The 10,674-nt window shown below is 69.1% G+C and overlaps 1 protein-coding gene across 2 annotated transcripts; it reads left to right on the top strand.

The window, feature by feature from the left end:
* The first annotated feature begins 5,870 nt into the window (after window positions 1-5,870).
* Window positions 5,871-10,058, top strand: PCGF1 (polycomb group ring finger 1). 2 transcript variants are annotated; one of them, XM_085547662.1, is made up of 9 exons: window positions 5,871-6,003; window positions 6,855-6,960; window positions 7,038-7,190; window positions 7,766-7,837; window positions 7,934-8,042; window positions 8,516-8,549; window positions 9,277-9,363; window positions 9,436-9,516; window positions 9,882-10,058. In XM_085547662.1, exons 1-9 carry the CDS (start codon window positions 5,908-5,910, stop codon window positions 9,927-9,929), a joined length of 786 nt encoding a protein of 261 aa, XP_085403788.1. In that variant the 5' UTR covers window positions 5,871-5,907; the 3' UTR covers window positions 9,930-10,058. The 2 variants fall into 2 exon arrangements, with proteins under 2 accessions (XP_085403788.1, XP_085403787.1); XM_085547661.1 differs by having other exon boundaries at window positions 9,424-9,516.
* The last annotated feature ends 616 nt before the right edge of the window (window positions 10,059-10,674 follow it).

The raw sequence follows: 10,674 nt of genomic DNA, 5'->3' as shown, positions 1-10,674 counted from the left end.
GCCCGGGGGCTGGAATGACGGGCGGGCCGGGAGATGGATGGAGGGGCAGGGGATGGATGGGCCCCGCGGCACCTGCCCGTGTCACCGGCACCTCCGCCCCGCGCCCGCGGGAGCTGCACAGCGCGGCCCGGCCCGAGCTCACCGAGCCCGAGCTCCTCGGGGCGGGGGGCAGAGCTGGGGGTGGGGGCACCGGGACAAGGCCGAGCCCTCGGGCGGTGCTGGAGCAGCGGGTGCTCGGTGACACCGGAGCTATTGCGGCTCGGGGATCTGCCCAGGCCTCCCCACGGCATCTCCCGGTGTCACGGCTCCCACCTGCCCCGTGACCCGCACACAGCTCAGCCGGGGCTGTGAGCCGCCATCGGGCCGCCCCGTGGCTCTGCCCGGTCCCTGAGTGCTGCGGGCACCGCGGGGCTCCGGTGAGGGACCCGCACACACACCTGTAAAGGAACAGGGCTGGAACAGCCCGATGCGCCCAGACAGAGCCCCGCTCCTCGTTCCCTGCCCGCTCACAGCCCGGTGCTTCCCAGCACACGGCCCCGCTCATCTCCCCTCGGGGCGGACACTCGTGCGGCGCTGAGCAGGGGATGTGGCAGCGGGACACTTTCATGGCCCAGGGTGGGAAATCAGCCCTCAGCCCCACGGCGCTGCCCGCACTGACCGCAGCTCCGGGCTCTGCTGCTGCCGGAGCCGCAGGGTCCCGCAGCGGCCGCTGAGCTGAGCGGAGCCGCTCCCTGCTCCCCTGCATCCCGCAGCAGCCCGCAGGGTGCCCGGCCCTTGGCACGGCCTTGGGATGCGTGCACAGATCCCGCATTTTCCTTCCCACGGCTCCTCCATCACCCAACAGAACAACCCCTGCGACACCCCCCCTCGTGCCCCCCCTTCCCCCCGGGCTGCCGCTCTGCTGCCGCTGGAGCCCCGCAGCCCCGCGCCGATGTCCCCGTGTCCCCGCGCGGCTCCGTGCCGGGCTCGGGCGCTGTGCGGGGGCAGGACGGAGCACTGCGGGTCGCTGCCCGCCCCTCACACCGCTGCCAGCCGCTCCAGCGAGCGGCAATTAAGCGGCGGAGGCCTGGCCGGGCCCCACGTTACCACCGGGAGCTGCTGCCAAGCCGCCCTCTCCCGCCCGCTCCCCCTCTAATCTCATTATCGCTGGACGTCCCCTTCTTCCTCCCGCTTCCCCCCCAAACCCGCTGGCAAACTGTAGGGACAGTCAGCTCCTCTCTGGCTGCTGGGTTAATTCTGGGCTAATTAGATGAAGCCGGCCCAGATTGGATTACTTTAGCCTGCATTTGGTCCTCCAGTCCTTGACTTGCGGCTCCCGTGGGAGCTGCTGGCGCCTCCTGCCTCAATCAGACACTTCTTAACCGCATGAAACACTCCCGGTGCCCCGCACCCGCCGGCCCCGGGCCGGGCGCTGGCAGCCGCTGGGTGCGGGGGTGACGCGGTGGCACGCACGCTTCGCTCCCCCCGGTAACGACCGGCGGCGCTGGGCCGGGCCGGGCCCTCGGGCAGCTGCACCGCGCAGCCACGGCCCCGCACACGGCGCCCCGACGGCCCCCGACGGCCGAAGCCGCCCCGGTCGGACGTCACCACGGTGACCGTCGGCGTCTGCGCAGCGCCCTCGGGGAGGAGCCGCACGACGGGGGGCACCGTGCGGCGGGTGCGCTCCCCGCCGGGCTGCGGCCGCGGGGCGGGGTGGGGGGGGGAGATGGGGCGCGGGGCGACCTCTGGGGGACGGGGAGCTCCGGGCCGGGGGCAGCTCGGGGGCTGCTGACCCTCCGGCAGCGCTGCGGGACGGGAGCGGGGGGCGGGGGGCGCGGGGCGGAGGAGCGGGGCAGCCCTCGCTGTCCTGAGGGGCGCGGGATGGACCCCACCGCAGTCAGCGGGGTCGGCGGCCGAGGCCCCAAAGCTTCTGTGGGGCTGACGGTGCCAGGGCGTGGGGCTGCGGCCGCTGGGCAGGGTGCGGGGAGCTGGAGGAGCGGGACAGCGGGAGGGGGGTGCGCAGCCCCCGGTCCCGCAGTGTGCGCGGTACGGCCCATCCCGGGCTCCCGCCGCCCCCATCCCCGCGGGGGTCGGGTGATTCTGGGGGGTTCGGTACCTCCCGGCCCGGCCCCTCCCCCGAGGCCGCGGGTTCTGCCCGGCGGGCCGGGGCTGCGTGGGCCGGGGGGTGCCGGGTGCCCGCAGCTCTCGCTGCCGCGGGGCCGTTGACAGAAACCGTCGCTCAGAACCTCGTTATCAAAGGCCGAGGGCAGGTAATTGGATTCTGCAAATCCAATCAGGTGCATTAGGCAGGGAGTTCAGTCCATAACCAGTGCCCAGCCCCCCCTCCGAGCCCCCCGCCCCGCGCCCAGCGGCCTCGCTGCCACGAACCCCCCGGCGCCGGCCGCCTCCGGAGCCCCCCGGCACCGGGGATCGCGGGGTCGGTCCCGGTGTGGGGCTGGTCCCGGTGTGGGGCTGGTCCCGGTGTGGGGCTGGTCCTGGTGCGGGGCTGGGGGCCCCGCGCTGAGGCCGGGGAAAGGCCGATGGCCCCAGGGGCTGCAGCGGGATGACCCCGCGATGGGCAGCCCCTGCCCGGAGCGCTGCCGCTCTGTGCCGCGCCGAGCGCTCCGGGTCCGAGCCCGCCCGCCCCGCACCCCAGGGCCGGGAAAAGCCCCCGCAGCGCTTACCAGAAGGAGCCGCCCAGCCCCGCGCGGCGGAAATGGAGCTGAATATTAGAGCAGGTCTCCGCTAAAAGCCCCGGCCCGCCCCGCAGCCCCGCCGAGCTCAGGGTGCATTAATTATGTATCTGCGGATGGAGCCGCGCGGCCCCGCGGTGCCGGGCTGCAAACGGTCGCTGGGGCGCATCGTTCCCCAGCGCAGCCCTCGGCCCCCCCGGGCCCATCCCCGTGGCGCTGCACAGCACAACCCAGCTCTACCCAGCACAACCCAGCACAACCCAGCACTACCCAGCACAACCCAGCACAACCCAGCACAACCCAGCACAACCCAGCACAACCCAGCACTACCCAGCACTACCCAGCACTACCCAGCACTACCCAGCACAACCCAGCACTACCCAGCACTACCCAGCACAACCCAGCACTACCCAGCACTACCCAGCACTACCCAGCACAACCCAGCACAACCCAGCACAACCCAGCACTACCCAGCACTACCCAGCTCTACCCAGCACAACCCAGCGCTGCTTGTGCCCGGCCTGGCACTGCTGCTGTGCCGGGAGGTATCTGCCGGGCAGAGCCGGGCACAGAGGTGTGCAATGCACGGGCACAGTGTGCAATGCACGGGCACAGTGTGCAATGCACCAGGCAGCACAGTGCACCGTGAGGGTGTGAAGGGAGGGCACAGCAATGGCAGAGCCCCAGGTGAGCCGTCCCACGTCTGCTGGGCTCCCCTCAATGCTGCTCCCCGTGGCCCCTTTCCAGGCCTGTCCTGCCCCAGCTCAGCCCCCACGGCCCCGGGATCCCCCCACGGCCCCGGGATCCCCCCACGGCCACCGCCGGGGTCACCTCTGGCTCAGGTGGCCGAGAGGACGCTGGGGTGAAAAGCTGCGAGTGTGAGTGTGCCCCGTGCACGAGGCTGGACGTGCCATGGAGCACACCGGGGCCGTGTGCTGGGAGCTGCACAGCGAGGAGGCTCAGCCCATGGAGTCGTTACGGCCTGAAGGACCGCAGCGATCAGCCATTATCACCCATCACAACCCCCAGCCCGTGGCAGCTCCGGGCCGTGTCACCGCCGCGCTTCTCGGTGCGGTGCTGAGCAATGTGGGTGCAGCTGCCGGTCCTCGGCCCGGTGCCGGCCCGTGGCGCAGGACGGTGCTGGCAGTGAGCGATGCTGCGTTGCCGCAGGGCTGTGCTGGCCCCGCTGTGACCCTCGCAGCCCCCCCAGCACGGCCGACCCTCCCAGGAACTGCTCCTGGCAGGTACAAATGGGGCCGGACCCTCCCAACACACAAACGGTCACCCCGGCCCCGGCCTCATTTCTCACCGCCCAGTAAGGACGGGGTCGGGGATGGGGCAGGCTACAACCAGCGGTGGGGGGGCTTTCACGGGTCCCCCCCGCAGTGCCCGGATTCCCCTCCTGGGCTGGGGGTGATGGAGCACGGGGAGGCGGGGTGGGGTGGCTGACAGCTCAGTTACATGATGGGGATGCACGGCAGGGCCAGACTGGAACACACAGGTATGAGGAGCCGAGCCAGCCCGGCCAGCCCCATCCAGCCCAGGGACAGAGCTAAACTGACTGGGACGGGGAGGAGCTGAGGCGGCCGGGGCTGAGCCCGGAGCTGGGACCGGGACCGGGGCCACGGAGTCCGGTTGGAGGAGCTGGGTGGTGCAGCAGCAGGATCCAGCCAGGCCAGCGGCTCCCAGGGCTCGGTGTGACGGGGGGGGGGCGGTGGTTGTGGCACACACGGGTCCGAGCAGCCGATCGATCGGCGGAGCTCACCCGGCTCCTGCTGCACCCTGCCCAGCCCTGCCCTGCCGTGCCCTGCCCTGCGCTGCCGAGCCCGGATCGAAGCGACAGAGCGGAGCTGCTGCAGGTCCCGGCCGCCCCGCGCCCCGTTCCCGGCCCCGCCGCCCCCGGTCCCGGTCTCCGTCATCGTGGCTCTGCTGGAGTTTAACGGCGCCCGGTCCCGACTCCCCCCACACCCCGCGCCGGGGCCGCCCCGCAGCTCTGGGCGCCCGCTCCGTGTCCCACGGGGCCGCTCCGTCTGCCCGGCCCGGCCCCGGCCCCGGCGGCTCCCCAGGCAGCACTTGTTGCTGGGGATTGCAGCAATAATCGTAACCGTAACGAGCCATTACGGCCGTTAACAGCTTCTGCTTTGCATTAGCGGGGCCGCTCCTTCCCCTGCAGAGCCCTGATCCAATCACCCCCATTAACGCGGCTCCAGGCTCCGGCTGCTGCGCCGGGGAGTCCGCCCGGCCCCGGCAGCGCCCCCCATTCACCCCATTCACCCCATTGAGGCCGTTCCCACCCCACTCAGGACATTCCCCCATCGGTCCCTCCCACTGCTGAGCCCACCCCACGGCCCGAGTTCCCCCATTTCCCCCCATCTCATTATCTCCAGCACCTCGTTCCCTCACACCCCGCTCCCCAGGACCCCACTCTGCATCCCACCCAAAGCCCCATTCACCCACTGCTCCCATCCATTCATCCCCCATTCACCCCACTGCTCCCATCCATTCAGCTGCTCAGCCCAGTGGTCCCCATTATCCAGCCCCCCATTCCCCCACACGCCCCCTGTCCCTCACATCCCTTCCATGTCCCAGGACCCCATTACCCCCATTACCCCCATTGCCCCCATTACCCCCATTGTCTCCATTGTCCCAATTATCCCCATTACCCCGACTACCCCCATTGTCCCCATTACCCCCATTATCCCCATTGTCCCCATTACCCCCATTATCCCCATTACCCCCATTGCCCCCATTATCCCCATTGCCCCCATTATCCCCATTATCCCCATTATCCCCTCCTCCTCGGCCCCATTCACCCCCATTACTCCATTACCCCCCGCTTCCCCTTCACCCCATCGCTGCCCTCATTCACACACACACTCCCCCATTCCTTCCTCCCCCCGACCCCCATTCACCCCACTGACCCCATTCACCCCATTACCCCCCCATTCACCCCACTGACCCCATTAATTCCCCCCATCTCCCCCCATTCCCCCCCCCTCTATTCCCGCAGTGATCTGGCGCCCCCTGCCGCCCGCCCGCAGCACTACACGTTCTCCTATTGGCCGCGGCTCAAGCCCCGCCCCCTCGCTCCCATTGGCTGCCGCCGGAGGGGCGGACCCTCCCGTCCCATCATTCCCCGCGCGGCGCGGTGCACGCCGGGAGCTGTGGTCACGGAGCGCCAGGCCCCGCCCCCGGCCCGAACCCGGAAGTGCGCGGGGACGGAGGAGGTTCTAAGATGGCGTCGCCTCCTCAGGGGGGCCCGATGGCGATCGCCATGAGGCTGCGGAACCAGCTGCAGGCGGTCTACAAGATGGACCCGCTGCGCAACGAGGCGAGCGGCACCGGGGGAGACGGGGGGGGCGGGGGGAGCGGGACCCGGCATCGGCTGTGTGCGCATGCGCGCGGCCGGAGGGGGCGGGACCGGGTTGTGAGGGGGCGTGGCTTCAATGTGAGGGGGCGGGGCTTAATGGAGAGGGGGCGGAGCCTGGAGCGGGGGGGCGGGGCTTCGGCACCTGTGTATGAGGCAGCATTGGGGGGGGGGCTGGGGGCTGCAGGGGGTGTGGGACCACAATGGGTGTGGGGCAGGTTGGGGGGTTTCAATGGGTGTGGGGCAAGGAACGGGGCTGCAGTGGGTGTGGGGGGAGTCTGGGGGTCCACAAAGGGTGTGGGGCAGGTTAAGGGTCTGGAATGGGTGTGGGGCAGATTGGGGGCTGCAGTGGGTGTGGGGAGGTTGGGGGGCCACAATGAGTGTGGGGCAGGTTGGGGGGCTGCAATAGGTGTGGGGCAGATGAGGGGTCTGCTGTGGTTGTGGGGCAGGTTGGGGGTCGCAGGGGGTGTGGGGCAGGTTAGGGGGTTTCAGTAGGTGTGGGGAGGTTGGGGGGCTGCTGTGGGTGTGGGACCACAGTGGGTGTGGGGCAGGGAACGGGGCTGCAATGTTTGTGGGGCAGGTTGGGGGGCCACAATGAGTGTGGGGCAGGGTGGGGGCTGGAGGTGGGTGTGGGGCAGGTTGGGGGGCTGCAGCAGGTGTGGGGCAGGCTGGGGTTGCAATGCCTGTGGGGCAGGTTAGGGGTCTGCTGTGGGTGTGGGGCAGGCTAGGGGGCTACAATGAGTGTGGGGCAGGTCGGGGGGCAGCAGTGGGGTGCCCATGGTGTGGGGCCGGGTGACGTTGCCGTGTCCCTGCAGGAGGAGGTGAAGGTGAAGATGAAGGAGCTGAACGAGCACATCGTGTGCTGTCTGTGCGCCGGGTACTTCATCGACGCCACCACCATCACGGAGTGTCTGCACACCTGTGAGTGCTGCAGGGCTGGGTGCTCACGGCCCCCCAGACCCGGCCTGCCCCACTCACCTCCCCTTCCCTGCCCTCAGTCTGCAAGAGCTGCATCGTGAAGTACCTGCAGACCAGCAAGTACTGCCCCATGTGCAACACCAAGATCCACGAGACGCAGCCGCTGCTCAACCTGAAGCTGGACCGTGTCATGCAGGACATTGTCTACAAGCTGGTGCCCGGCCTGCAGGAGAGTGAGTGCCCAGGGGGCGGGTTGTGCACAGGGCTGGGTGTGGGGAGCAGCCCCATGGTGAGCATCCCATGGACAAGGTGTGGGTACAGCCCCACACTCAGCATCCCATGGGCCGGGCTCTGAGTGACAGCGTGGCGACAGCGAGCAGTAGTGGTGAATGTGGTGAATGCAAAGTGCTGCGTGGGGGGGGCTCCCCGTCAGCCCCCGTCACTCAGGATGGGGAGGGGGAGGCTCTGGGGACCCGTCTGGAAATGTCAGCTCTGAGTGCACAGCGTGCAGGCAGGGGGGGCTCTGTGTGCTGCTGTGGAGGGATGGGGATGTTTGTGCTGGGCTGGGAGCACAGCAGGTGTGCAGGGTGGGTGTGCAGGGTGGGTCCCGGCCCTGCAGCCCTTAATGCAGGAGGGGCTCTGCAGGATGCTGAGGGGTGGATGGGGCTGCGGGGCACTAAATGGCTTCTGCCAAAGCTCCTTCAGGGCTGGGGGTAGGTGGGGGGTGGCCGGGGACCACCAGAGGACCAGCACTGGGAGCCCTCAGAGGCCGGGGTTTGGCTCAGCACCTCCCTGCTCTCTCCCGCAGGTGAAGAGAAGAGGATCCGGGAGTTCTACCAGTCCCGCGGCCTCGACCGGGTGACGCAGCCCAGTGGAGAAGGTGTGTGTGTGTGTGTGTGTGTGTGGGGCTGGGGGGGGGATGGGGGGCAGCGGGTGGAGCTGGTGGGGGGGTCTCACTGCTGCTCCCTCCTCCCAGACACGGTGGGGGGTGACCCCATGGGGCTGCCCTACAGCACCTTCGACCACTCCCGCGCCCATTACTTCCGCTACGACGAGCACGTCTCGCTCTGCCTGGAGAAGCAGAGGTGAGTGCTGCGGGTCTGCCCGGCTGCCCCTCGCTGTGGGTACAAGCAGAGAACAGATCCCCCCCCGTGTCTGCTGTGTCTGCTCCCGCTCCTACCAGGCTGTCGGGCTGCGCAGCCCCCGCTGCAGAGCTCTGCCCCCCCGTAACCCCCCATCTCTGCTTCCTGGGGGGGTGAGCGTTAATAAATGCAGCGCGGGGCACAGCGCAGCTCCTGCCGACTGCTGACAGCAAAGTCAATAAGCAGCAGCGCTGGGAGCTGTGCTGGGATCGATGGCTGCAGCTCAGCTGCCAGCTCAGCCACGTGCCCGCCCTGCTGCCGTGGGGGGCACGGGCTGCTCGGGTCGGGGCAGCCCCCACCTCCAGGGTGGGGTGAGAGCCGTGGGGGCTGCACTGTGCCCAGGGGGAGGGCAGCGAGGTTACAGGCCCTGGGCGTGCACAGGAGCCCCCGGGCTGCCCCTTCTCTTTCCTCTGCAGCTCCAGCAAGGACAAGAGCAAGGCTGTTCTGCAGGTGAGTGTATGGGAGCTGCGGGCTCTGCCATGGGACCGGCCGTGTGCTTTGGGGCACCCCCGGCCCACGGGTTGGTGCGGTGTCCCATGGGGGCTGCAGACTGTGGGCATCTGGGGAGCAGTTCTGCCCCACTGACCCCACTAACGCTGCCCCCACTAATACTGACCCCACTAACACTGCCCCCACTAACGCTGCCCCCACTAACACTGACCCCACTAACACTGCCCCCACTAACGCTGCCCCCACTAACACTGACCCCACTAACACTGACCCCACTAACACTGACCCCACTAATACTGACCCCACTAACGCTGCCCCCACTAACGCTGCCCCCACTAACACTGACCCCACTAACACTGACCCCACTAACACTGACCCCACTATCGCTGCCCCCACTAACACTGACCCCACTAACGCTGCCCCCACTAACACTGACCCCACTAATACTGACCCCACTAACACTGCCCCCACTAACACTGACCCCACTAACACTGCCCCCACTAACACTGACCCCACTAATACTGACCCCACTAACACTGCCCCCACTAACACTGACCCCACTAACACTGACCCCACTAACACTGACCCCACTAATACTGACCCCACTAACGCTGCCCCCACTAACACTGACCCCACTAACACTGACCCCACTAACACTGACCCCACTAATACTGACCCCACTAACACTGACCCCACTAACGCTGCCCCCACTGCTCTGTCCTTGCAGCACAAGTACGTGAGATGCTCCGTGCGGGCTCAGATCCGGCACCTGCGCAGGGTCCTGTGCCACCGCCTGGGGCTGCCGCTGCAGCACGTGAGTGTGGGCCGGGCCGGGGGGCTTTAAGGGGGCGGTGGGCTCAGGTTGATGGCACAGCGCTGCCCACAGGTGCAGATCATGTTCAATGGTGAGGCGCTCCCCGACCACATGACGATGAAGCAGCTCTGGCTCTCGCGCTGGTTTGGCAAGGTGGGCGTCGGGGGGGGACCCTGCAGCAACGGGGGGAGGGGGCTGAGGGCGCAGAGCGGGGAGGGGGCGTGTCGCGGATGATGGATGCTGCTCGGTGTAACCAGGCCGGGGTTGTGCTCGTGGCAGGACGGAGCGATGGAGCAGCGGGTCAGAGGGGCGTCCCAGGAGGGGTGGGACAAGTTCATGGAGCAGCCCCAGCACTGAACACAGTGCGATGGGCCACAGGGAGAGGTGGGGGTACGGGGGGGTGGGGAGCAACGGGGGGAGATGGGGAGGGGGCAGGGAGTGAGGGGGAGGGGGCGGGGGGGAGGCAGCAGAGCGCAGGGGGGGTTGTGCTGCCCTGACGCCTCCTCCTCGCCCTGCAGCCCGCACCGCTCCTGCTGCACTACAGCATCAAGGACAAGAGGAGGTAGGGGCTGGGGGCGGGTGCTGCCCCCCCCCCCCCCGCAGCACAGCCCTGCTCCTGCCCCCACCCCGCTCCCTTTAACTTAATGCCCCCTTCTGCTCGAGTTTATTTTTTGAATAAAACTGTTGAAAATCCATCACACGTTCTTTATGGGGGGGGGGTTGAGGGGGCACGTCTGAGGCTGGGGGTTCTGCTGGGGTCCTCAGGGGGGAAAGTTGGGGGAGGCATCCCGCTCCTGACCCACACCTTGGGATGTAGGGCTGGGGGGGTTGAGTCAGCGCTCCCCACTCTGAGTGCTGGAAGGGGGGGGGTACAACACTGCATAGCGGCCTGTGGTGGTGCCGGGGGGCTCAGGGCCAGCAGCCCCCTCCCCTTCCCTCCTGCGCCCCCCCCCCCCGGCCCCTCTCGGCCGCGGCTCCGATCCATCACCGTCTCGGTCTCCTGGCGCACGGCCCGGCCCCCCCCGGTTCCAGAACGCCGCCGAGGAGCGGCGGGGGGGGTGGGGGGGTGGCACGGCTGTCGGCTCTGCCCCCCGCTGCCCGCGCACAATGAGCCGTAATGCAGCCACGGGCCGTCGGATCGTCCCCCCCCCGCATCGCGCCTCATTACCGCTATGGCGGGCCAGCGCTCGCTGCCATCTGCGGCCGCCGGTGGGGGGCGGGCGGGGGGGGCTCGGCTGCCGGCGGGGAGCGGCGCGGGGCCGGGAGAGGAACAGGTGCCGGTGCCCCGGGAGCGGCGGATGGGCGGCCGCC

Source organism: Coturnix japonica, chromosome 4 (genome assembly GCF_054131305.1).
Source record: "Coturnix japonica strain WE chromosome 4, WE-NBRP24, whole genome shotgun sequence".
In the NCBI taxonomy this organism is placed as follows: Eukaryota; Metazoa; Chordata; class Aves; order Galliformes; family Phasianidae; genus Coturnix; species Coturnix japonica.
Note: the sequence above shows the minus strand (reverse complement) of the source record. Positions and strands in the feature narration are given on the sequence as shown.